Source organism: Chiloscyllium punctatum, chromosome 41 (assembly GCF_047496795.1).
Source record: "Chiloscyllium punctatum isolate Juve2018m chromosome 41, sChiPun1.3, whole genome shotgun sequence".
NCBI classification, from domain to species: Eukaryota; Metazoa; Chordata; class Chondrichthyes; order Orectolobiformes; family Hemiscylliidae; genus Chiloscyllium; species Chiloscyllium punctatum.
This window is the reverse complement of record NC_092779.1, coordinates 46,515,352-46,543,085: the sequence shown is the minus strand read 5'-3', so window position 1 is coordinate 46,543,085 and position 27,734 is coordinate 46,515,352. Positions and strand designations below refer to the sequence as shown.

At 41.5% G+C, this 27,734-nt stretch overlaps 1 protein-coding gene across 4 annotated transcripts in view; it reads left to right on the top strand.

The window, feature by feature from the left end:
- Nucleotides 1–27,734, top strand: part of LOC140465033 (Y+L amino acid transporter 2) — a 127,076-nt gene that overhangs the window by 37,758 nt on the left and 61,584 nt on the right. For all 4 annotated transcript variants that reach the window (XM_072560845.1, XM_072560847.1, XM_072560844.1 and 1 more), the window contains one exon: nucleotides 13,080–13,604. In XM_072560845.1, the coding sequence (XP_072416946.1) occupies nucleotides 13,160–13,604 (445 nt within the window). In that variant the 5' untranslated portion in view covers nucleotides 13,080–13,159. The remainder of the gene's footprint in view (nucleotides 1–13,079; nucleotides 13,605–27,734) is intronic.

Here is a 27,734-nt window from a genome sequence, read left to right as displayed (position 1 = left end):
CTGCTGTGCTTTTCCAGCACCACTCTCATGGCTGTAATCTCCAGCAGCTGCAGTCCTCACTTTCGGCTGTATCATATTTCCTCACAACCTAAAACGGAGTCCAATATTTGCTTCCCCAATCAATGTACATTTCTGAAGTCCATTGGCCCTGACTCTTCATGTTTTTCCTGAAGTGCTGAACCCAGAAATTAGCATTATACTTTTATTAGAGGCTGAATCATGAAGATTCATCGTAATATATTTGTTTTTGCACTGTTTCTCTATTTACGAAATTTAGCATCCTGTGAACCTTTTCAACCTACCCTGCCACCTTCAGCAATTTGTGCGCATCTTCACCTCAGTTTTGCAGTTCATACCCTCTCGTTGGAATTTTGCCTTTTACTTTATATTGTCTCTCCTACTTCTTCCTACCAAAATTTTACCAATTTACAATTCTCTGTATTTAAATTTTATCCAATGTGTTACTGGCCAACTTACTACCCCATCTTCGAACCTCACTCCTTACAATATCTCTCCATTTCCTGTCACTCGCAGAACTGGAAGTAGTGCCTGGTGCACACATGAGCCATTTATATGTATTTAAGAAGATTAATAGGCTGAATACTGGAACAGAAGGGAGAGTGTGTTAGGGCGGGGAGCACAAGAGATTAGTTGCAACCGATGCTAGTGCAAGGCAAAAGACCATGAGGTAAATACGGAACAAACGTAGCATGGGATGGAGAGGCAGGAAGACTCCAGAGGTCCAGGCCATGTCACTATCTGAAAGAGATACACTTCCCAATCACATAGAACAGTACAGTGAAGGAGCAGGTCCTTCAGCCCATCAAATCTGTGCCAAACAGGATTAATTTAGAATTGCATCATATCTTCTGGCACAAGGTCCTTATTCCTTTATTCCGTGATGAAGAGCTTTTGCCCGAAACATTGATTCTCCTGCTCCTCTGCTGCCTGACCTGCTGTGCTTTTCCAGCACCACTCTCTTGATTCTTTTATTCCCTGTCTGTTTGTGTGTGTGTGTGTCTGAATACCTTACACATCTCCTTCAAATTTATTCCCTCTCTCCTTAAACCCATGCTCCCTAGTAATGGACATTCCACCCTGGGAAAAAGACTCCACTGATTCCTCCTATTTTGCCTCAAATAATTTTATAAACTTCTATCAGGTTGTTGCTCAGCCTCTGATGCTCTTGTGAAAACTATCCAAGTTTCTGCAACCTCCCCTTTTTTTAGCTAACGCTCTCCAATCCAAGCAACGTCTTCGTAAACCTCTGTACCTTTTCCAAAGCCTCCACATTCTCTTCCAATAGTGCAGTGACCAGAACTGAGCACAGTACTTCAAACATGGCCTGACCAAAGTTTTCTATTGCTGTAACATGACTTGTCAACTTTTATACTCAATGCCCTGACTGATGAAGGCAAGCATGCGTGGGATCATGTGCAAATATTGACTGAAATCGGTGAGTGATAAAAACAGTCTCTTTATTAAGCATCCACAGTAGCACAGTTCAAGGTGGTGATGGAACCCCAAAGTACAGTTCTTACACTGGCCTCTTTATACATCAGCCTTATATACAGTAAAAGCCTATCACTATGGTGTTACATAGTTTTACCTATTGTATTCAAAAATGTTTGCATGCCATCTGAGCTGGGGAAACAGGAAATTGTTTGAACGTTTGCTAAGTACTGGCTGCTGCTCCTGATGGGATTAAAGTGTCCGGTCTGTTTGCATAATTCAGAGGTGTTAGTCCTATGATCTTGTATGTCAGTGAGTATTAGTAAAAGTACAAGGCCTATATTATCGGAATATAGTAGAAATTATATGTGCATTAAACGAAAGTATAAAGGACATTAAACTGATTACCGCAGCTGGGTCATGAGATTTTATTTCAGATTACGGATTTGACCGTTTCATTCATGCAATTTCACGGAAGTGCAGCTTTGATAGTAAATTTCATAAAGGGAATGGCGACCCTATTTAATGTGTATTTGACAAGAACATACTAATTGAAGAAACTGTTTGTTCGATATTCTGTAATCTATTCAGGTCCTGAGACAGTAAGGGCTGCTTAATGTTGCAATCTTGCTACAATTTCGGTTGAGGCATGGAGACCTGAGGATGGGATGGTATTGTTTCTGAATAGGTTACAATGTTGACACTCATTCAGAGAGAGTTTTTGATGTAGGAAGGTCTGATCAGGATTGAAGGTGTAAAGAAGCAATAATGGGTTTGAAGGGATATTTTAATTTAGTCTACCTTGTCATAGTAAAATGTACTACAAAAATGTAGTTTTATGAATGAAAGAAAGCACGTTTTAGTAAATATAGCAAGCTCGTAATGAGTTATGAATGGGAATGTGGTATGAGTGAATATAGCAAGCTGGTGAGTGAATTAATAATGATACCTATAACACAACATCTCAAACATGTCATATACTGCCTTCACCAGTTAATCCATTTATGTTGCCACTTTCAGGAGCTATGGACTAACATCTCAAGATCCCTTTAAATATCACTGCTCCTGGTGTGGACCATTTACTGTATAATTTTGTCTTGCATTTGACCTTCCAAAATGCTTAACCTCTCATTTGTTCAGATTAAATTCCATCTGCCATTTCTCCATCCAACTATCCAACCAATCGATATCTTTGAAAACCTTCTTCACTGTCAAGAAATCCACCAGTTTTCATGTTAGCAAACTTACTAATCAGATTATCTATATTTTATGTACGTTTCAAACAAGAGGTTTTTGTACTGGTCACAGATCTCTAGTCAGAAAAACACCCCTCCACAACCACCCTCTGTCTTCTATGGCCAAGCCAGTTTTATATCCATTTTACTAACTCACTGTGGATCTCGTATGAATTAATCCTCTGGACTGGCCTACCATGAGGAACTTTGTCAAATGCCTGAGTAAAGTCCACGTAGACAGCATCCACTAACCCATCTCCATGAATCATCTCTACCGCTTTCTCAAAAAACTCAGTCAAATTTGTGAGACAAGACCTCCCCCACATTAAAGGCATGCTGGCTATCTGCATCATTTGTCTATTCATTTATAAATATGAGTAATTCCTGTCTGTAAGAAGCTTCTTCAATAATCTACCACTGATGTAAAACTCACTGACCAATAATTTCTAGGATTATTCCTGTTGTCCTTAAAAAGCAAAATTGGTTATTCTCCAGTCTTCTGGGACCTTGCCTGTGGTTAAAGAAGACAGAGATCTCTAACAAGGCTCCAGCAAGCTCTTCTCTTCCCTCCTTCAGTATCCTGGGATGGATCCCATCAGGCCCTGGGACTTATCAACTTTAATGTTTATCAAGACATCTAACACCATCATCTCTCTCTCTCTCTCTCTCTTAACAGTGACATCTGCTAGAATATCAAAGTATCGCTCCCTAATCCTATCACATTTTTATCTTTCTCTGTGGTGAATGCCAATGCAAAGTACTAATCAAAGAGCTCACTTACTTCCTCTGGCTTCATGTATTAATTCCCTCTTGTCCTTGAGTGGACCTATCCTTTCCTATCACTTGCTACCAGTATGCCATAAAATGCCTTGGGATTCTCCTTAATCCTCCTTGCCAAGTATCCATCATGGCCCATTTTAACCCTCCTAATTCCTTGTTTAAGTTATTTTCTTTTCTGCTCCCTTTGTATTTCTCAAGGGCCTTTTTTGATTTCAGTTTTTATCTTTCATCCTCACAGGAACACTCGCCCCAAACTCTGATCAACTGGCCTTGAAAGAGTCCCATATGTCAAGTGTGGATTTACCCTCAAACAGCCGACCCCAATGTAATGTCTGCACTTGCTGCCCAATACTGTTGTGATTAGCTGCCCCCCATTTTAGCAGTTTCTCCTGATGACCAGTCATAACTATGTTAAAACTTAAGGATAAAGTTATGGAATTATGATCCCTGTTCCCAAAATGTTTCCCCACTAAAATTTCAGTTACCTGGCCAGGCTCATTCCATTATGTAAGGTAGAGTATGGCCCCTTCCCTTGTTGGGCTATCTGCTCGTTGTTTCAAGAAATCCTCCTGAACAAATTCTGTCCCATCCAAATCCCTGGCACTAAGGGAGCCCCAGGTCAATATTGGGGAAGTTAAAATCACCCACCACAACAACCTTGTTGTTTTTTACATCTTTCCATGATCTGCTTACATATCTGTTCCTCTTATCTCCCGCTGGAAATTGGGAGGCCTCTAGGATAACCCCATCATAACCTTTCTTATTCCTGAGTTCTACACATATGACATTACTGGATGAACATTCCAAGATGTCCTATCGTAGGACAGTTGTGACATCCTCCTCAATCAGTAATGCAACTCCCCCACCCCTTTTTGATCCCTCTCTATCACACCTGAAACGTCTAAAACCTGGAACGTTGAGCTGCCAATCCTTCCTTCTCTCCACCCTAGTTTCTGTAATAGCGAAAACACTGAGGTTCCATGTATTAATTCAGACTCTAAGCTCATCTGCCTTGCATTATATTCCTTGCATTAAAATAAATACACTTCAGACTGCCAGTCCCACTGTCTGTTAACCTGGTCCAGCTTTCTATTACAATTATCTCCTCCTCTTCTGGTGGTTTTGTTGCAACCATCCTACTTTACCAACACTTATTGTTTGAATGGAATCGGGCTGTTTGAGAGAGCAGATTATTTAATGTGAACAGTCCAAAACAAAGGAGTAGCTGATTCCTTTCCCCACAATCTTTCTTAGGACATGTGAGACCTAGATTACTTATTGAATTTTGTGCTTTGAAGGGTTTCATATTCAGTGTGCTGTTTGATGTTGATTTGAAATCCGATTGTAGTGATAAATTTCTTTAAAGCCCTTTGGTGTTTTTTTGGTACTTGTATGATCAGTGTAACTAAAGCAATGGACCAGTCCACTACACCTCCGATTTTGGTGTCATCTGCAAACTTACTAACTGTACCTTCTTCACCTTTTATTCCAAGCCCTGGAGAGAGAGAGTGATTGCCCATGTACACAAGGACATGAGTTCTCGGTCTTCTCTTGAATAACAGATTCTTAAAGAAGTATATAGTCACTTACAGGGAGCAGCTTCTAAATAAGGCAACATCTATACTGATTACCATTACAATCAGCAAGCATCAACAGTAAAGATTAAGCCATCTGGCATTACACAGGCAATGTTCTTTACCTCCTTAAACCACTACCCTTGCCTCCAGCACCTCACTGTTTACTGCAAGTTCTTATCTGGTCAAAGTCATGCTAGCTGAGCCTTTGCCACACAACCCTAAAGTTAACTGTTTCCCTACCTGCTCATACCTTATACATGTTTTTAGACCAGGATAGAATAACTCGTTGTTTTGGGGTGCTTGGGTCCACCAAGACATCAACCAAACCAACCCGTTGGTCCAACTTGTCCACACTGTCAAAGATTCCCAAACTAAACTTGACCCTACCTGCCTGCGTTTGGCCTATTAACCCTCTAAACCATTCCTATTCACGTACCTGTCCAAATGTGTGTTAAATGTTGTAACTGTACCTGCAATCTACCACGTCCTCTAGCAGTTCATTCCACATACAAACCAAGCTCCATGTGAAAAAGTTGGCCATCAGATCCTTTGTAAATCTTTCTCCTCTCGCCTTAAAAATATGACACCTAGTTTTGAACACCCCTCATGATTTTATAAACCTCCTAACATCATCCTAGTTGACAGGGTTGTTAAGAAGGCATATGGTGTGTTGGCTTTCATTAGCAGAGGGATAGAGTTCAAGAAGTGCGAGGTTATGCTGCAGGTCTATAAAGCCCTGGTTAGAACACACTTGAAATATTGTGTTCAGTTCTGGTTGCCTGATTATAAGAAAGATGTGGAAGCTTTAGAGAGGGTGCAGAGGAGATTTACCAGGATGCTGCCTGGACTGGAGGGCATGTCTTAAGTTGAGGGAGCTAGGGCTTTCTCATTGGAGTGAAGATGGATGAGAGGTGACTTGATAGAGGAATACAAGGGTGGATAGACAGAAATTTTTTTCCCAGGGTGGAAATGTCTGTGATTGGAGGAAGGTTTTGAGAGAGATGTCAGAGGTTTGTTCTTTACAGAGTGGTGGGTGCATGGAATATGCCATTAACAGTGATCGTACAGTAACATACATTAGGGGCATGGATGATAGCAAAATGAAGGGCATCTAGGTTAGTTTGATCTTCGAGTAGGATGAAAGGTCAGCACAACACTGAGGGCCTAAGGGTCTGTACCGTACTGTTCTATGTTCTATCACCCCTTGACCTCCTACACTCCAGTGAAAAAAGTCCCAGCCTATCTGTATAATTCACATCCTCCAGTCCCGAAAACATCCTGGTAAATCTTTTCAGAACCCTCTCCAATTTAATACTGTAATATCTTTCCTATAAGCAGGTTGACCAGAATTGAGCACATCCTTCCAAAGTGGCCTCGTGCACCCACCACATGACTTCCCAACTCCTGTACTCAAAAGTCTCAGGAGTGAAGGCAAGTGTGCTAAATGTCCTCTGAACCAACCTGTCTACTTGTGACGCAAATTTCAAAGAATTATATACCTGACCTCTTGGGTTTCTCTGTTTGACAACACTACCCAGGTCCCTACATTTCATTGTGCAAGTCCTACTCTTGTTCTCTTTTCCAAATTGCAACACTCAGCATTTATCCAAATTAAACTCCATCTGCCACTCCTCAACCTAGTAGCCCAATTGATCAAGATCTCTTTGTACCTTAGATAACCTTCTTCACGATTGACTATTCCACTAATTTTATATAATCCACAAACGTACTAACCATGCTTTCTAAATTCTCATCCAAATCTTTTATATAAATGACTCACACAGCAGTGGTTCCAGCACTGATCTCTGCAAAATATTGTTGGTCACAAACCTCCAGTTCAAACAATGACCCTCCACCACAACACTCTGTCCCCTACTGGCAAGCCAGTTTTAGAATTAGGATTAGGTTTATTGTCACATGTACTCCTATAAGTAGTGAAAACGTTACAAGGTACCACTTCAGGCACCACCATAGGTACAAGGGCACCGAGGTACACAATCTTGTGACCAATTGACAAGCGCTCCCTGAATCACATGTGATCTAACTTTACGAACTGGTCTACTACACAGAACCTTGTCAAAGGCCTTAGTAAAGTCCATGTAGACAACATCTGTCCTCTGTCTCACCTTTCTTTATGATTACATCCTGAAAGAAAAGTCAAGTTTTGCACACAAATCCGATCTCTCAGAATCCCCTCCAATAACCTACTACCACTGATGTCAGACTCCCTAGTCTACAGTTCCCAGGCTTCTCCCGACAGCCTTTCTTAAATAAAGGCATAAGATTAGCCACTCTCCAGTTCTCTGGCATCTCACCTGATAGATGATACAAATAGCTGTGCTAGGGACCCTGTAATTTCTTCCCGAATTTCACACAGTGTCCTGGGATGCATTTAATCAGGTCATTGAATGCAGCATGGAAACAGACCCTTCAGTCCAACACATCCATGCTGACCAGATAACCTAAATTTATCTTGTCATGTTTGCCAGCATTTGGCCCTTATCCTTCTCGATCCTTCCTATTCATTTACCCATCCAGGTGATTTTTAAATGTTTTAATTTTACCGGTCTCCAGCATCATATCCAGTTCCTGGATTTAGTATACTGGATAAAAGGGACAGACTGGATATGACATTGAAACGGACTCATTGATATAGACTCCCAAGTCCCCACTCTTTCTTGCTGACTTTCTAAACAGAAAACAATGTCAGTGTTGTGCTAACATGAACTGGCTGCTGTGAACAACCTAAAATGGCAGACTCGCTTCCTTGGAATCATTCATCCCAGTTTTGCAGATTAAAACACACCTCACACTTCATACATTACCATCTGTCAGCCTCCTGCAGGTGAAATACAGCAAGATGTGAACCAATGCTTTTGGATGTTTTACTGAGGAAGAACAATATAAACTCAGTGGTACAATGTTAAACTGAGTGCAGTTTAACTTTGACTTAGGCTTGCATCTGGAATTCTGTCAGTACAGGAGAGGCACAAAGCTGTTTTCATTCATACATACAACCCTGCATTGTCGAAAAGTTAATTTGCTTCGAAGAAACAGCATATGGAAATCTCTGTCACAAAGGAGACCCACGTTTAATTGATGACGCAAATTCCAGAGTGTTTCAAGTGTGAGTGCTGAGATAATTGGAAGTGTCAGCACTTTTCAAACTTCAAATAGGAAAATACGATAGGGATATACAAAATATAACCTGTCTGAATTGTAGGTGTGACGCCTTGTTCCAAATCTGTCAGAGTTTTAACCTGGAGTTTCCAGAAAATCAGAATTTATCAAATCCTACATTGACATACTTTGACTTTAATTTTGAGCTATCTAAAAGTTTTTTTTAAGAAAAAGACAGATTTGCAAATAAACAGACCTCCTGGACGCTGAGATAAATGTGTGCTTTTGCATATATTTGAGAGAGAGTGAGTGTGACCCTGAGGGAGTGACTGTAACTGAGGGAGTGAGAGTTTGTGGTTGAATTTGTTTGTGAGATTGTGGTGGAGTGTATGACAGAGGTGCGTGTAAGATTGTGTGATTCTGTGAGTTTGTATTACCCTACATGTATGTCTGTGAGAGTGTGCCTGTGCATGTGTGTGAGAATGAAAGTGTGCAAGTGCACGATAGTCTTCTGTGTGTGTATCCATGTGAGAGTTTCTGTGTAAGATAACCTGCATGCCTGTGTGAGAGAATGAGTGAGCATGTGTTTGTCGACATGTGTCTGTGTGTGTGAAGGAGGAACTCCAAAGGGATATTAATATCTTCAGTGAACAGGAATATCTGACCTGGAGCGATTCACAGCAAAACCTCCTCACATTCCTAATCCAATCTTATGACGAAGCTGCTCCTTTAACAAGATTATGCAGTCCTAGGCATTTTTTTCCAGAGAAGTTGTAAACAACACCAGCTCCAAAAAGTTTGAAGGGTTTTAAGGTCAATTTGTTCATAGCTAACAGATACTGCTTCAGGCAGAACGCTTTCAAGTTTAAGAACAAAATACTTTTACAATGAAAAGGGAGGGGCCACTTCTCCCAGTTCAGGATTTCTGGGGTTTTTTTGTAAGCATATGAAAACGTTGCTGGACCCAGAAGAAGGTCCAAGCTGATATTCTATCTCACTGACCTCTACCTCGTAAGAACTTGTTTGAATTTACCTTTTTGTGCCAAGAGGTGTTTATGGGGATTGGCAAGCATTTGGAACAGCATCATGAAGTTGGGAAAGTCTGTTGGGTTTTCGAATAGGATAAGTTATTCGGCATTCTATTTTCTGTCCTTTGTGTTTCATTCAGTAATTTTGTAAATAAATTGTGTTTTTTTAAGACTAAGTGGTTTGACCGGGAATACTCACTTTACACCTGTTTAAAACAACTAGGTTAAGAATCCGTGATCACCTGATGAGGGAGCAGTGCTCCAAAAGCTAGTGCTTTCAAGTAAACCTATTGGACTGTAACCTGGTGTTGTGAATTTGAACTTTGTCCACCCCAATCCAACACCAGCTCCTCCACATCATAAACCAACTCGCTAAGTTAGGATCTGGGCTACCTTTTTGAAATGTTTGAGGGGGTCTGGCCTAGCCTTTAACAATCTCCTAGCAATACTTGGTAACATATCATTTGCCTTCTAACTGTTGGCTCTACCATCACGTTAATGTTTTGATACCATCAACACCCTGGACAATAATATTTCATAATTTCTCATCATTTTAAGCAAAAACACTTTTTCCTATATTTTTTCTCACAAACCTGAATCATGTATCACCACATATTTTCTCTGCCATTATTTAAAATAGAATTCGAGCAATACAGGTGGCACAAAAGGTGATGTGATGAGATATAGTGAATTCAGTTACACTCAGTACCTTCATGATGCAATGTTATTATATCATTCAGAAAGCTGACCTCCCTCGGGCATGCTTTCATTAGGTGTGGAAGTATGGACAGGCAGTGGAAGGATATTTTAGTATGTCACTGAGTTACTTTGGAAATCTCTGTCACAAAACAGACACTTTTTCCACATAATATTTCATCTGCCACTTACCTGTTTACAGCCTCTTTGGTCATCCCCACAACTTTCTCTCCCACCGAAGCTAGTCTTGTCAGTAATCTGGAGACTTGTTCCCTTTGTCGAAATCATTGATATCAGTTATAAATGGCTGTGGCATTAACAGCAACCCTTCTGGCACCCCTATGAGAACCAGCTCACCAAGCTGGAAATTACCCTGTTTACTGTCCGCCAGCCAATTCTCTACCCTTCAGGACACAGCATACACTGTTACACGAATTGCACAGTCTGATTTAACATTAAAATACTGTCATGTACTCTCAGAAAGAGAGTGGTGAGGGAGGTAGAGAAGTGAGAGGCAAAGAGGGCGACTAAAAGGGAGAGGCACAGACGTGTGTGTGTGTGTGTGTGCGCGCAAGAGAGAGAGAGCTGTGAAGGCTCACTGAGCTGAAAAGCTCCCTAAATAATGATACAAAGTTCCGAGACCGATCTACAATCATTGGACAGTGTGGCCATAATATTTCAAACCTGTGGCCAAAGAGTATGTGGAGCTGGTATTTTACTCTGTACCTAACCCTGTGCAATACCTGCTCCTGGGAGTGTTTTGAAGATGTTGTGGAGTGTCTGTTATTCTATACATAAAACACCCTGATTCCCTTCAGTTAGATTTAATTTGTACATCAATTTCTGATATCCATTTTCAATATACAAAGCACCTTAAACCCCTGTAGTAGAGTCCAGCCTGTACACACTCTTCAGCATCTATTATTCAATATATGAATCTATTCAAACCCCTCAATTTAGATTAGGTCGTGGAGATTTGTCCACCTTTGTTTTTTAAGACTTCCAGTACCACCTCTTCTGTAATGTAGACTGTTTTCAATACATCAGTAATTAGTTTCCTGCTTTTCCTAGCTTCCAAGTCTTTGTCCACAGTAAAGACATACATGAAATATTCATTTAGTATCTCTTCCATCTCTTGTGGTTCCAAACACAGACAACCCCTTTGATCTTAAGGGATCCTATTCTCTCCCAAGCTGCTATCATGCTGTTAACGTGCTGGTAGAATCTTTTTGGATTATTCTTAATCTTACCTGCCAAGGCTATCTCATATCCCCATTTTAGTTTAGATTAGATTAGATTACTTACAGTGTGGAAACAAGCCCTTCAGCCCAATAAGTCCACACTGACCCGCCGAAGCGCAACCCACCCAGACCCATTCCCCTACGTTTACCCCTTCACCTAACACTACAGGCAATTTAGCATGGCCAATTGACCTAACCTGCACATTTTTTGGACTATGGGAGGAAACTGGAGCACCCGGAGGAAACCCACGCAGACATGGGGAGAATGTGCAAACTCCACACGGTCAGTTGCCTGAGGCAGGAATTGAATCCGGGTCTCTGGCACTGTGAGGCAGCAGTGCTAACCACTGTGCCACCCATTTTGCCTTCTTGATTTCCCTCTTAACAATGAACCTACATCCCTTCTACTCTTCAAGAGATTCACTTGATCCCAGTTGTCTATATCTAACACATGCCTCCGTATTCTTGACCAAAGTCTCAATATCTTTATTCATCCATTGCTCCCGACCCTGACCAGTCTTGCTGTTCACACTAACAGGAACATCCTGCCTCTGAACTCTCATCGGTTCACTTTAGAAGCTTCCCACTTGCCAGGTGTACCTACGAACAGACTACTCCAATCGACTTTCGAAAATTCCTGTCACATACCATTAAAATTTGTCTTACACCAGTTAAGAACTTTAACTTTTATACAAAGGCCTATCCTTTTTCATAACTATTTTAAAACTAATTCAATTATGATCACTAGACCCAAAGTGTGCTCCCCAACTAATACTTTAGTCTTATGTCTCAAGAGGAGGTCAGGTTTTGCTCCTCTAATAGGTACATCCACATATTGATACAAGGGTTCAAGAAAATTTTCCTTAACATATTCCTCCCTGTTCAAGTCCTTAACACTGGCAGTCTCAGTCTATGTTTGGAAAGTTAAGGTCTCCGACCATTACCATCCTATTATTCTTAAGGATAACTGAGATCTCTCAACAGATTTGCTCCTCATTTTTTTTCCCTCTGACTCACGGGAGGCCAGTAGTATGATCCCATCAAGGTGATCATTCCCTTCTTATTTCTGAGTTCCACCCATTTAGCTTCATTAAATGATCCCTCAGAAATATCCTCTCTACGTACAGCAGTTATGTTTGACCTAATCAAAAATGCCACATCCCCTCCTCTCTTGCTTTCTTTGCCATCTTTCCTATAGTATCTATACCCCAAAATATTGAACTGCTAGTCTTGCCCTTCCTTATCCGTGTTTCTGAAATAGCCATCATGTCCCAGTCCCATGTTCCCGAACGTGCCCTGAATTCATCTCCTTTACCTGTAAAACCCCTTGAATTGAAATAAATGCAGTTTAATTCTTCAGAATTACCCCATTCTCTGACTTGCTCTTGCCTGTCTTCTCTAATTAACCTGCTGTCTTTAACTTCAAAACCATCTCTCTCGCTCTCGCTCTTGCTCTCTCACAGGACGTCAGTGCTCCTCCTGTTCATGTTTTCTTTAGTTAAAGCATGGTGAAAGAACAAGACTCTCTCAGAATTCTGAAATACTTTTGTTTGCACTCCTAGAACAATTTCATATTTTTAAGTTGAATGCTATAATTTGCCTTTTTGAGGTTACTGACTAAAATATAGATTGAACATTGGACAGCCTATATTTATTCTAGTATGATGTACTGGCAACACTGGAGACACTGCATCCTTCTCAGTACTTAGACAGTCATGTTTTGATTCAAAGTAGTTTAGGATCCACATACAGAATTTTATTTATGTGATGGACTTGAGTTACAGTGATGGATTTGAAGTGCCAGTGCATAAGAAACCATGCTTAACCACAGACTCAATGTTTAAGCACAAGGAGACTGAAAAACGTTTCATTGTTTATTACTTTGTTTCATTTTAAAATTTATGTGCTGCATCTTCTAATTTTTTGTTTTCTCATTGTTTGTTTCTACAGATTCCTAAGGCATGTCTTCAGTTTGGACGTAGTTTTCTGATAATGTAAGGTGAATTGATCCACCTTTTCACTGTGACAACATGGAGGTTGATTCTAAGAAATCTGCTGGTGATTCCTTGAGACTTAAGAAGGATATCTCCTTGTTGCATGGCATTTGCCTGATCGTTGGAAATATGATTGGATCTGGCATCTTTGTTTCTCCCAAAGGAGTCCTAATATTCAGTGGTTCCTATGGCCTTTCATTGATTATCTGGGCAATGGGAGGAGTATTTTCTGTCTTTGGAGCACTCTGCTATGCAGAACTTGGAACAACTATAAAGAAATCTGGAGCAAGCTATGCCTACATTCTGGAGTCGTTTGGAGGTTTTCTGGCATTTCTGCGTCTCTGGACATCTCTACTGATTGTTGAGCCAGCATGCCAAGCTGTCATTGCCATCACATTTGCCAATTATCTCATTCAGCCCTTTTTCCCAACTTGTGATCCACCTTATTCTGCTGTTCGATTATTGGCTGCATTTTGCATAGGTAAGGAGCTAATATTCAACTAAGTATGATGTTGTGAAACTGGATTCAACGAACATGGTATCCTGGGAGCTGGTATCATGAAAAAAGTGACCATGAAACCTATTGGTTTGTTACGATAGAATAGTTTGCTCATGTTTTTCAGAGAGGAGAGTCTGTCCTTTCTGGGCTATATATCTGATTTGCAGTCTCACACAACATAATTGACTCCTAATGCCTTCTGAAGTAGTCAAGCAATCTATTTCATTCTAAAAATAATTAAGGAAGATGAAAAACAGTCAAAACGTAATCTAGTCAACTTGTTCACATCCTAACTTTAAAAAAAATGATTATGCTCGAAATAAAAACAAACTTACCAGTAAATTTTAGTTATTTTGTGAGGTAACATGACATTGTAATAAGTCAGAAATTCCAGTGGCTCAGGGATTTTATGCAACATGGGGGTCAAGGATCAAGGGTAAGACATTTATGGGTAGACATTATTTCCGTGTAGGCCTGTAATAAATATTGTAGTGAAGCCTCATAAGGCCATGCACTAACGGCAGCCTTCCATCTCGAAATAGTTTGTGACTTGCTGGCCACCTGCATTAAGGATCACCCGGTACAGCTCGCAAGCTACCTCCTGGCAAGGCAGTCCACATTTGTTGCCGAGGAAGATTGGGCTGACAAAAATGCAGAATGCTTTCTTCTCAACCAGCTGAGCTTTTCCTTTCTGCTCGCTTGTTCCAGTGCCTTTCCACCTCCAGCCTTTCGATGTCACAACTGTGGACACTGGTGTCAGTGTCCGTTAACTTCATCTGTCACATGTGGTTGTCTGATAATGGAGGCATGAAAGCCCAGGAGGGCATGGCTTTATTGGTAGTCATCCAGTGAATGTGGCCTCGCTACCGCAGACATCATTGGCTTAGCATCGCATGATTGTTGATGGAATTAGCACATGCCAGGACTTGAGCTGGTGATCCAGACCTTCCAAGAGATGATGAGGATACATCTGAGACAAAAGGTGAGAACTGTTCGGGCATTTGTCTTGCCTGGAAAATAGTAAGGGTCACACCTCTACAAAGAAGTGTATTAAAGGACTAGGCTTGGTAAATTCTCAATTTAGTATTCTCCAAGAGATTGATGCTGTTCTATACTCTTACTCAATCTGAACATAACAGCTGTAGCTTTTGCGATTTGTGTGTTGACTTCAGCATCAAGTGACAGGTTGCCGGTGATTGTGATATGTTAAGCTATCGAACAGCCTCCAACATCATGTTGTCATTGGTGGTAAATGATGATCTGGCAACATCCTGGACCATGATGTGCCTTCCACACTGATAGTCAAACTGCAGACTCTGCCATTCATGTGACAGTCTATCCAATCCACCATATGGAGTCTTAGTGTGGCTCAGTAGTGAGGAAGAGCAACTTCATGGAAAAGATTTTGACAAGATCCGAGGTGAATGAGTCTTCAATATGTAACTGCCCCGAAGTCATATGACAGCAGTAAAAAACAAAGCCAGGGAGGGTTGCTTCCAGAGCACAACCCGGCCTGATTCCACTGTGACGTCATCATAGGGAAGGTCAGCTGTCATGTTGCCATGAAAAGAGGATCACGTTAACCAACTGTTTCAAGCTTAACTAAATTGCCTCTGCTTACCTGGTCAAATGTGTTGGCGAGGTTGAGGAGGTGATGCATTGCAATCTCTTTTGTTCATAGTAATACTCTTGCCACTTTTAAGCTGAGGTGATAATATTGATCTTCCAGTTTTGAAACTGGACTGTTCTTACACTGAATCTCAGTCAGCCAGAACCTGTAGTCTGACAAAGACAACACAAGAAAATACACATCCCATAAAGTGGAGCAGGCAGCTCTGATGTTCTTCGTTGCAGCCTCAATCTGGAGGTGCCAGTGTTGGACTGGGGTGGACAAGGTCAGAAGTCGTGCAACACCAGGTTATAGTCTAATAGGTTTATTTGAAATCATAAACTTTCAGAGAACTGCCCCTTCATCACAAAGGGCAAGTGGTCCGAAAACTTGTGATTATAAATAAACCTATTAGACTGTAACCTGGTGTCATGTGACTTCTGACCTTGTTCTTCATTGCAGTCACCCTGGCTGTTGCACAGGGGTCACCATTTTTTTTTTGTTTGCAGTAAACCTATTCGAAACCACTCCCTATCCCCTCGCGTTTACTCAGATACTACCAGAGTGATTGTTCTCCAAGTTTGAGGTCGGTATTCAGCTGATAAAGCATTAGCATGGAACTGTACTTGTGGAAATGGGAAGAATTGTTTTATTAAACTCCTCCACTTTGGGTTTGATATACAGCACTGTCTCGAAAGGATGACTGTCTGGAGCTCCCTTGTTGTTTGAGAGTACAATTCAAGAGTGTTCACTCATTTCCCCAACAGTTTTATTGCAAATGGTAGTGACCTCCCTGCTTTTGCTTTCAGTGGAACTGTTTTCTCTCAACCTGTTGCGTTTCTTGATCCCTTCATATGTGCCCTGATGCTCCATGTGTAAAGGATATCTGGATAATTGTAGAGGTGTGGCCAGTAGTCACTGATGCACTGCCCAGCAGTTAGTTGGACTTTACTTGAGGCAGGTAAAAACAAGGACTGCAGTTGCTGGAATCAGAGTCTAGATTAGAGTGGTGCTGGAAAAGCACAGCAGTTCAGGCAGCATCCGAGGAGCAGGAAACTTGAAGTTTTGGGCAAAAGCCCTTCATCAGGAATAGAGGCAGCTTGATATAGTGTGCATTGAGTATTCACTTGGATCAATCCTGTAATCACTGAAAGCAGATTGCATGGCTTCATTGAAGTTTCGTCCCTCAAACCAGTCTGTGCTTTTCCACTTTTGTTTCTTGTGTTGAGAATGCGATATTGGAGGTGGTGTCTCAAAGTATGTTGCATTTCTCTACCATACTGTGTAAAAATGCTAGTGAGCATCTGTTTAATTGAATTGTGGATTTGTTTTGTATAGGCAGTAGGGTTAATGTCGATGCAAAAACAGGAATTCTACTTTTTGGAAACTTCACCACGTCTAGTACATAAAGGAGTGCTGTGTAGCTACATGTGTTGACAATGTTGTTCAGAATCCTACCTGGTAATGATTGGGTCCAGTTGGCACCAGTGCACCGATCTTGGATGTCTCTGGGATACCTGCTGGCAGTGTTTGTTCTGAATGAAGACGTTAATTACGCAAAGCTTGTGATAGCAGCAAAGCTCAAAGTCCTGTCTGTTCTTGTTTGTTTCCCAGGCTGTGATGTCCCGGGTACAATGTCAGTGCCTTACAGTCGATGCCCACTCTCTGTTGAAACTCCCCAGTAAGTAAATAGATTTTCAATTAGGAATTCTGGTAATTGTCAATTTTCTGAGGATCTGGCCATTCAGTTCTGTAGTGGGGCACAGCTTGAGCATAGGTACTGAGGTTAATTGTTTCTGTTTGAGTTCAGAGTGGATGGAGGATATGTTTTGAACCATGTGTGAGGGGGTTCTATCAACAAGACAGAGTGCTTGCCTGTTTCCTTTGAGGGCTTCCTGGGTCACATGAATATATAATGTTTTCTTTCAGTAATTGGCTTGATGAGCCTGGTCTCCTAGAGCTATATCCTTGTACATCAAGAGTTTAGCCATGTTGATCATACTTGTGCACATAATTATCCACTTGCAAATTTACTGTCAGTCCCATGCTAATGGTCCTGACATTCCAGCTTATCAATTGAAAAGTTGGCTTCTTCTTGCTTGTTTGGTGCAATTAATTCTTTGTTGGGTAGATGTTATAAGCTTGAAGGAGATGAACCTTGACAGGTCAGCACCTTTCTCGCTGTGTACTGCCTGCCTTGAGATGGGCAGTGACTGACCATTAGGACATAAGGGTCCCTTCCAGTGCCACATTGCCCAAAGCACCCATTCTTTACACCAATCTATTTTGGCTTTATCACTCATTACCGCTGTCCCTGTGCACTACCACATTCTCATAAACTGGACTATTGTCGATAGGGCACAAGCTTAGACAAAATGGTTGGAGACCCTGCCTGTCCAAATGTCGTGGTCCCCCTTTTCACCATCCTGGTCGACTCCAAAAGAATGCAGAGCACTCTGTTTGGCTGTGGTTTGGTTACAGGGTTGTTAGATATATGAAAAGGTTTGGACATCAGTACATCTTTGGGATTCTCGTAGGGTTGTCAGGAATTATTCCCTTTGTCTTCAACTTTACTGAGTTGGCCCAAAGGTATTGGTGCTTTCGGGTTGTGGTTGGGAATTTGGTTCATGAGTATCAAGTTGAGTTGATGTATGATTGGGGCTGCACATTGCATTCCTTGGTTCTAGATCTCTTCAATATGCCCCTGAGGCTTTAACGTGGAGCTGAGAGTGATCCAGTTTCCATGTGTCTCCATGAAGAAGACTGAACAGGAGTAGGCCACCCAGCCCTGTGGGCCAGCTGTACCATTAAATGATCATGGCTGATCCTCAGTCTCAAGAGCATATTCCCACTTTCTACCATGTTACGATTTTAAAATCTAAAACTCTTATCTATCTCTTTCTGGTATATATGTCATGACCGGCCTCCACAGCATTCTTTGGTTGAGAATTTCACAGATTCGCTACCCTTTGAATGAAGAAATGTTTCCTAACCAGGGCCCAAGCAATGATCCCTGTGATATCCTTGCCATCGCCAACCGTTTATTCCCACTCTGTTTCCAGTTTGTCAGCCAACTCAGAATCCATGCCAATATGTTACCCTCTACCCCATTTGCTTTAACTTTGCCAACTAACCTCCTGAGGGATCCTCATCAAAAACCTACTAAAAATCTAAATACACTACATCCCTGGCATCCCTTATCAATCCTATTAGTTACATCCTAAAACCTCTCCAGTAGATTTTGTAAGGAATGATTTCCCTTGCATAAACCTGTGCAGATTTTGGCCAATCCCAAAAATGCTTTCTAAATGTTTACTATCATGTCTTTTATATTAGATTTTAGCATTTTCCCCACTAATGATATGATGTTAACAGACCTTTCTTTTAAATATTTGATTAGATTCCCTATAGCATGGAAACAGCCCCTTCGGCCCAATAAGTCCACACCGACCCTCCGAAGAGCAACCCGCCCAGACCCATTCCCTTACACCTAACACTACGGGAAATTTAACATGGCCAATTCACCTAACCTGCACACCTTTGGATTGTGGGATGAAACTGGAGCACCCGGAGGAATCCCACGCAGACACTGGGAGAATGTGCAAACTCCACACAGACAGTTGCCCGAGACAGGAATTGAACCCGGGTCTCTGGCGCTGTGAGGCACTGTGCTGCCCACAGTTACATTTGCCTTCCTCCAATCTGTACGAAGTGCTCCAGAGTCTGTAGAACTTTGGAAGATGACCATCAATGCTTCCAATTTTTCCAGGGCCACTTCCTTTAGTGCTCTGGAAGTGTATTATTAGACCAAGAGATTTGTCAGCCTTTTATCACATTAACATCCCCAACAGCATTTTCCTTTAATTTGCTGTCTCACTGTACCCTTAGTTCCTGAACATTTCTGGGAGGTTATTTGTTCCTTCTTTATGATGACAGAATCACTGTATGTGTTCACTTGTGCTATTTGTTTGTTCCCCTTTTTATAATTTCCACCCCCCCCACCCCCTCCCCCACCCCAAGCTTCTGACTGTAAGGCACTTATCTCCTCACGTTTATAGAAGCTTTTAAATCCAATTCTAAGTACCCTGCAATTTTACTCACACAGTATTTTTCCCTTCTTGACACTTGTTGCTTTCTTTTGCTGAATTCTAAAATGCTCCAGTCCTTCGATTTTGATTTTGTTTCTGGCAATTTTATATGTCTCTTTTTGGATGTAATATTATCTCTAATTTCCTTTGTACGCCATATTTATTTTCGTGGAAGACAGGAGTGAATAATTGTTGCAGTTGATGTACACGTCCTTCAAATATGGTTCATTGCTTACCTACTGTCAACCCCTTTGGTAAGATTCCCCAATCCATCCATGCCAGTTTTCACCTCATACCTTCATAGTTCAAGATTCTAGTTTCACATTTGACTACTTCATTCTTCTCTTTGACAAAGAATTGTATTCTGGTCATTGTGGGCGGCACGGTGGCACAGTAGGTAGCACTGCTGCATCACAGCGCCAGAGACCCGGGTTCAATTCCCGCCTCAGGCTGTGTGGAGTTTGCATGTCCTCCCCGTGTCTGTGTGGGTTTCCTCCCACAGTCCAAAGATGTGCAGGTCAGGTGAATTGGTCATGCTAAATTGCCCGTAGTGTTAGGTAAGGGGTAAATGTAGGGGTATGGGTGGGTTGCGCTTCGGCGGGTCGGTGTGGACTTGTTGGGCCGAAGGGCCTGTTTCCACACTGTAAGTAATCTAATCTAATCTAATCTAATTCTTCCCAAGGGCATTGGTACAACAGGATTCTAATCTGGCACAGTACCCAGACTAGAATCGCCTTCTCTAGTTGGTTCCTCAACATATTTGCCTAAAAATCACATTACGCACTCCAGTAAATCCTCCTACATGATACCACTGCTAGTTTGGTTTGTCTGATTTATATGTAAATTAAAGCCATCCTTGGTAACTCTATAGCCATGTCTCTGAATGCAGGTATCTCCTGACCACTTACATCTAATTGTGTTCATAATTCAACTCTCTTATTGTGAATTGTCCATGCATCAGGACCTAAAGCCTTTAGACTTGTCTTTTTAACCATTGTAGTCATCTTTGCTTTATTTTGCTGTATGGCCCCATTTATTCATTGCCCTTTATTCTGCTTTCCACTTTTGTTTCGTATCTTTCTATCTATTGTTTTTCCCTCCTTGCTCTCCCTGCTCACGTTCTCATCCCTTGTCAGTCTCATTTAAGCTCTTCTGAGAGCACTTGCAACATCCCCATCAAGGACATTATTCCCAATCCTGCACGGATAAAACCCGTCCTGCTTGTACCAATCCCAGGGATCTATATCCCTCCCTCCTACACCATTTCTCCAACCACACATTCACCTGCTCACTCCTGTTATGCTTACACTCATAAAAATGTGGCACTGTTGGGAATTTTGAATTTACTACCTATTTGAAATCTTTCTTTCTTCTTTGCTTTCTAACTCCTACGTTCTGCTTATGGACCTCTTTATTTTAAAAAAAACCTGATCTGTACTGCAACCCCTGGCAATTCATCCTCCTCCCTTCAGAGTGTCCTGCAGCTGCTCAGAGCCATCCTTGACCCTGGCACCAGAGATGTAACATGATCCCGGAGACTATTTTGTACTACAAAAACACTTATCTATTCCCTTTACTATTGAATCCCCTATCACTGTAGCCTTCTTATTCTTTCTCCTCTAATGCACCAGACCAATCCATGGCACCATGGACTTATCTTCAACTGCTATGCCTGAGAAGCCAGTTCCCTCTTGAAAGTACATCTGTTAGAGAGAGGGTGCTCCTGCACCATCTGCCTTCCTGTGCTCTGCCTGGGGGTCACCCATTTTTGCCTATTCACCCTTTACCTGTGGTGTGAACACCTCACTGAACATGGTGAGCACAAAAGTCTCAGCATCATGGAAGCTCCAGCGAGTCCACCACTATTCTGGCTCTGAAACCTTGTTAACCAGCAGCTGCAACTGGACACCCCTGCACATTATAGTTCAGACTTGGGCTAACAAATGACAAGTAACATTTGCACGACACAAATACCAGGCAATGACCATTTCCAATAAGAGAGAACCTAACCACCACCCTTTAACATTCATTGGTGTTACCATCACTGAATCCCCCACTACCAACATTCTTAGGGTTACCATTAACCAGAAGCTTGACTGAACTTGCCACGTAAACATAGTGGCTGAAGAGCAGGTCAGAACCTAGGAATACTGCATTGAGTAATTCATCTCCTGACTCTCCCAGGCCTGTCCACCATCTATAAGGCAAGGTGCCCTGCAGGCATTACCCAGAGATCTTTGGACACCATCTTCCAAACCAAGGAAAAATCCACGAAGAAGGTCAAGAGCAGCAGATGCATGAGAACACCACCTCCTGCAAGAGATTGTCCAATCTTGGAAATATATCACCATTTGTTGTTGCTGGCTCAAAATCTTGGAATTCCATCCGTAAGGATATTGTGGGGCAACATACTACATGTAGATTGCAGCAGCTGAAGAGCTCAGCTCATCACCTTCTCAAGGGCAACTAGGAACAGGTAACAAACGCCGGCCCAGTCAGTGACACCCACATCCCATGAGTGACTAAAAATATCTCCAGGGATATTGGAAATACATGGCTCCCTGTACCATGGTTCTATGGTTAATTTGCTCATCCTCCCTACATTCCCAGCACAGGGAGGAAGAATCTCAAACCAGTTGGTCAGGTTCAAGGGCTGAAGCACCTTCAGCACTATCTCCTGGATCCCTTTGCTCACAGTCACACTGTCCAAATTAGAGGTAGGTAACCGAAGGGGTGTGGCTGCCTCTTGATGTAAAGCATCCATGTAACTTTGCCCATCGCGGATGCGTCATAGTGTTTGAGACTCAGAGTCCAGCTCGTCAATTCTGAGCCAGAATTCCTCGAACAACCAACAACTGCTGCAGGTGTAGTCCATATGATGACAATGGTGTCCTCCAACTCTCACATCATGCAGTTACAATACATCGCACTGGCTCTACATCTCTAAATTATTTAATTATCTTTTAATTGTTTTTTTGAAGTTTCCTACTGGTATTTTAGTTTATAATCTGTAAACGTTTCTCCTATTTACCTTCAGTCTGAAAATAATCAATAGTACGGAATCAAATTAGCAGCTAATGAATGAATTTACCTGGTTTTCCTGTGACATCACTTTGTTTTATGCTTCGCCCCTGATGCTGATCTTCAATTCATCCAGTTAAAAAGCCCATAAAAACCACGAACAGAAAAAGTGAGCAGTAAACACCTCTTCCCTTTGCACCAAATTCCCCCACAGACTCCCAAATGCCCGAACCGCATACTCACTTGGACTGTGTCTGGCGCCAGGTGTGATATTTGAATTTGGTAATCTTTCTTCAGAACTGGTTTTCGTCCAGTCTCATGCTTTCACTGCTTCTATCCTGACGTATTCTGAGTTCTATTTTGTTTAATAGTTAAAAGAATTGAATAAAAGTTTTGACAGTGAGCTGCTGGTTTTGATGCTGGAAGGAAGTTCAAGCTCTATATCAATGCTGAAGGAACTTTAGTATTTATTTATTAGTGTTAACACATGGTTCAAATTCTGAGTGTGCTGCAAATATTGTCTTGATTTCTGCTTAACTAGTCATCTTATAAATTGGCCCGCTATAACCTAAAACTGGGTATATTTTTACTCTCATCATCTGCAAATACAAGCTGACAAGATGTTTCAGTAAAGGGTCTCCTGTACCTTGAATTCGCTACATTCATTGAGAATGTGTGATGCGTCGTGTCTCTCAGTTCTTCAGACTGAGAGTAAACGAAAGATTTAAAAACCTGACCTCAGACTCCTCCCTCCAGTCTGCATCAGGTATTAACTCACTAGACTATCAATCATACTGCAAACCTCCATCCTTTACCCGTTCCTTGTGAGATATGACAGCTGCACAGTTTGTTATGCTGAGACTGCTGCTAAAGCTAATGAATAGAAGTCATTCCAATATTTGTCTGCAGATTTCTCTAAAACCCCTATTTCTAATATCAGGTACCATCGCCTCTCAACTGTTATCTGAACCTGATCAGAAGAAGAGGATCAATGGCTGACCAGTCGATCTCCTATTTTTATTTAGTATTTCTTTGTTCCAGCAAAGTGTGGTGACACTTGTGAATTCAGCCTTTGAAATCTGAATGTTGCTTGACACAAAATATGATTTGGAGGTGCCGGCGTTGGATTGGGGTTGCAAAGCCAAAAATCACACAACACTCAGGTTATAGTCCAACAGGTTTATTTGGAAGCACCTGATGAAGGAGCGGCGCTCTGAAAGCTAGTGCTTCCAAATGAACCTGTTGGCCTATAACCTGGTGTTGTGATTTTTAATGTTACATAAAATAAGTTCTTAATTTAAATTCAAAAATTTTTTTTTAGGGTAAATATTTGGAGATCCTAAAACCTTACACTTGGTTAGATAGGTTGGCAATAGTGTTAATTAGTTCATAAATTAGCTTTTGTGATTGAGTCAGTTTGGATATTTTATGATTAACCTGTTTAGAGAAGCTGTTACATATCGCTGGAAGCAGTGAAACTTGAACCTAACTCTCCTTACTCTGAGATAAGCAAGCAACCAGTGTAGCACAGGGACCCTTTTGAATTTGTTTAATTTTTTAATTTAAAAAAATACCCTATTTTTCTAATCAACCTGTTTAGAGATGTTGTTGCGTACCTCTGGAGCAGATTGAACCCAGACCTCCTGGACCTGGGCTAGGGGCACTATCACTGTGCCACAAGGGGGCCCCCCCTGAGTCTGTTTATTCTCAATAGTGTTGTATAAGGCGGGTGCTGTAATAGCTGTGTAATGTTTGAGTCTGTAAGTCACATTGCCCTGCTGTCGAAATGTACAAGAATGATAATTGATGACTGAATGCTTTCAGGAACATTTGATTGGTTTTTGCTTCTGAATGAAAGAGAGGGAGCTTAGTATGGATGTTTTTAAATGTTTGGCCGAGTGAATAAAACTATTAATTATGTCAAAAACAGTCTTCTAGTTTGGAAGCAGGCCTTGAAAAATAATGGAAGCTCTTCAACTTGTGAATGCACAGAATAGCAGTTGGAGATAAAAAAGAAAGCCAGCTTCGATTTGGTCAGATTAATTTTGATTTGACCTTTCGTGCTTCAAATTTGCTGATCCCTCATCTGGTCTGATGTTTTTGGTGAAGCATTCATGTGTGCATGGAAAGCTTTAAAGGAATAGCTCCTCTAACTGTCGTGGTAATTGACAGCTCAACAGTCAGCAGTCGGATCAAATTCGTGTATTGATGCAACACAAAAATAAAGTATCTCTGTTATTGCCTCTGATTCGGCTCCTGAGATCATGAGAGCTAGCAAATACCATAGGTCACTGTGCCCTCACAGAATTAGCAAAAAACGAAGTAAACAAATCTTCTGTTTACTTCCCAAAAGTTTCTACAGAAGGTGCAGTAACTCTTTTTGAATTATCGTGGAATAATTCTGAGTGGCACAAACAGGGTTTGATGCATCACTCTGTCAGCATTGTCATTGTAAGCTGCCGTTGAGCTGTTTCTTTCTTGAGCCCAAAGCTATGAAGCACTTTAATCTACGCACCAGATGTTGTTTTCACAGTTCTTGGAGCTTCAGTAGATTTTAACCTCAAGAATGCATTTGTTTTTCTTCTATTTCTGGACGTGTTCCCTTCGACAGTCTCTGTATTTCCTTCTTATTCTGAGGATTCAATGGCAGCATTGTCAAGTAAACACTACTGCCCTTCTTGAAGACAACTCTACAAGCATTCAAGCAAAGCTCCTACTATATTGGACTGGACAGTGCATCAAGATGGCTGAAAAGAATCCCTCTTGCCAAGTTCTGTTTCTAAACCTTCAAATGGCCAGAATTCCAGGGAGGACAAAGATATCATTACAAAAGTACTGTGAAACATAGAAAATAAGAGCAGCCGGAGGCCCTTCAGCCCATCAAACTTGCTCTGCCATTCAATATGATCATGGCTGAACATCCAACTCCATCCCTCGTCCTGCTTTTCTCCCCCCTTTCCTTATCATCTTTTTTATCCTGAGAGTTCATTTCTAACACCTTCTGGAAAACATTCGATGCTTTGGCTTGAACCATTCTCTGTGGCAAAGAGTTCCACAGACCCATATCCTTAAAACATGATCCCCTGTTCTGGACTCCCCAGTCATCAGCATATTTCTTCATGTGTTTTCTTGTCTAGTCCTGCTGGAACTTTACAGGTTTCTGAGATTCCTGCCCTCATTCACCTAAACACCAGTAAGTATAATCCTAATGATTCCTGAAGAAGGGCTCATGCCCGAAATGTCGATTTCTCCTGCTCCTTGATGCTGCCTGACCTGCTGCGCTTTTTTGGCTCTGATCTCCAGCATCTGCAGTCCTCACTTTCTCCTATAATCCTAACTAATCCAGGTTCAGTTCATTCATCAGTCCTACCATCCCAGGAATTGGTCTATTAAATCTTCATTTAACTCCCTTGCATAGCCAGAACATCCATCTTCCGAGAAGGAGACCAAACCTGCAGGTGTGATCTCATTCAATGCCCTGTACTATTGCAGCAAGACATCCCTGTACTCTAGCCTGTTTCACCTGCATGCTTATTTTCAGTGACTGGTGTACAAGGACACTCTAGTCCTGTGGAAACTTCCCCTTACTCAATCTCTGTCCGTTCGGTCTTCCCTCTTTTGCTTCCAAAGTGGATAACCTGATATTTATCCACATTATACTTCATCTGCTGTGCATTTGCCTGCTCACTTAAATTGTCCAAGTCACACTGAAGCACCTCTGCATCTTCTCTACATTTCACCCTCCCATCCAACATTGTGTTGGCTGCAAACTTGGGAGATACTACATTTAGCTCATTAAATGATCACTAGTCTCTTTCAAAATGATCTGTCTTGTAACTGGCTTTGGACATTGTCTGTCTTATACAAAAATTAAGTGGCTCAAAGTACACGTGTTTAATTTCCATGATCAGTTCTTTGATATAAATGCTATAGGAAGAATATGGGGGAGTGGGGGGCAAGAGAAGAGGGGGAGTGGTGTTTTTGATGAGGGATAGCATGACAGCTGTATTTAAGACATTCCTGGGAATACATCCAGGGAATTTACTTGCGTGGAACTGAGAAATAAGAAAGGATGATAACCTTATTGGGATTGAACTATAGATCTCCCCAATAGTCAATGGGAAACTTGAAAACAAATTTGTAAGGACATTTCAGTTATCTGTAGGAATAATAGGGTGGTTATGGTTGGGGATTTTAACTTTCCAAACATAGACTGGGACTGCCATAGTGTTAAGGGTTTAGATGGAGTGGAATTTAAGTGTGTATAAGAAAGTTTTCTGATTTAGTATGTGGATGCACCCACTAGAGAAGGTGCAAAACTTCACCTACACTTGGGAAATAAGGCAGTGAGGTGTCAGTGGGGGAGCACTTTGGGGCCAGCGGCCGTAATTATATTAGATTTAAAATAGCGATGGAAAAGGTTAGACCGGATCTAAAAGTTGAAGTTCTGATTTGAAGGAATGCTCATTTTGAAGGTATTAGGGGAGAACTTAGAAAAATTGAAACAAATGTTCGCAGGTCAAGGGATGGCTAGAAAATGAAAGCCTTCAAGAATGAGAGACCAAGAGTCCAGAGACAGTATACCCCTGTTAGGGTGAAAGGAATGCTGGATGACTAAAGAATTTAAGGGTTTGGTTAAGAAAAAGGAAGCATGTTAGGTATAGACCGGAGAGATCGAGTGAATCCTTAGAGTATAAAGGCAGTAGGAGTATACTGAAGAGGAAAATCAGGAGAGCCAAAAGGGGACATGAGATAGCTTTGACAAATCGAGCTAAGGAGAATCCAAAGAGATTCCATAAATACATTAAGGACAAAAGGGTGACTAGGCAGAGAATAGGGCCCCTCAAAGATCAGCAAAGCTGTGTGAAACCGCAGGTAATGGGGGAGATAATTGTTGTAATTGTATCTGCCTCCAACAATTCCTCTGGCAGCTTGTTCCATACATTCACCACACTCCACATGGTAAAGTTACCCCTCAGGTTTTTAAAAAGATTTTTCCCTCCCACCTTAAACCTATGCCCTTGAATTTTGAACTCCTTCACACTAGGAAGAAACCTTGTCTATTCATCCAATCAATGCCCCCCATGATTTTATAAACCTCTAAGGTCCGTTTAAGTAATATCTTCCATGATGAAAATCCGGATAAGCTTTGTGACCTTGATTAGTGAGGTGACCTTATGAGAGCCAATATACAGTTCCAAATTTTATTTGAAGGCTGACTTATATAAAAGAAACTGGGGGGTATGCTGGATGCAAGCGTTTTTCACTTTCTGTTTTCATGTTTCATAATATTTCAAATGCTTTTATGTTAATCATAGAATCCTTACAGTATGGAAATAGGCCATTTTGGCCCAACAAGTCCACTAACTCTCCAAAGAATATCCCACCCTGACC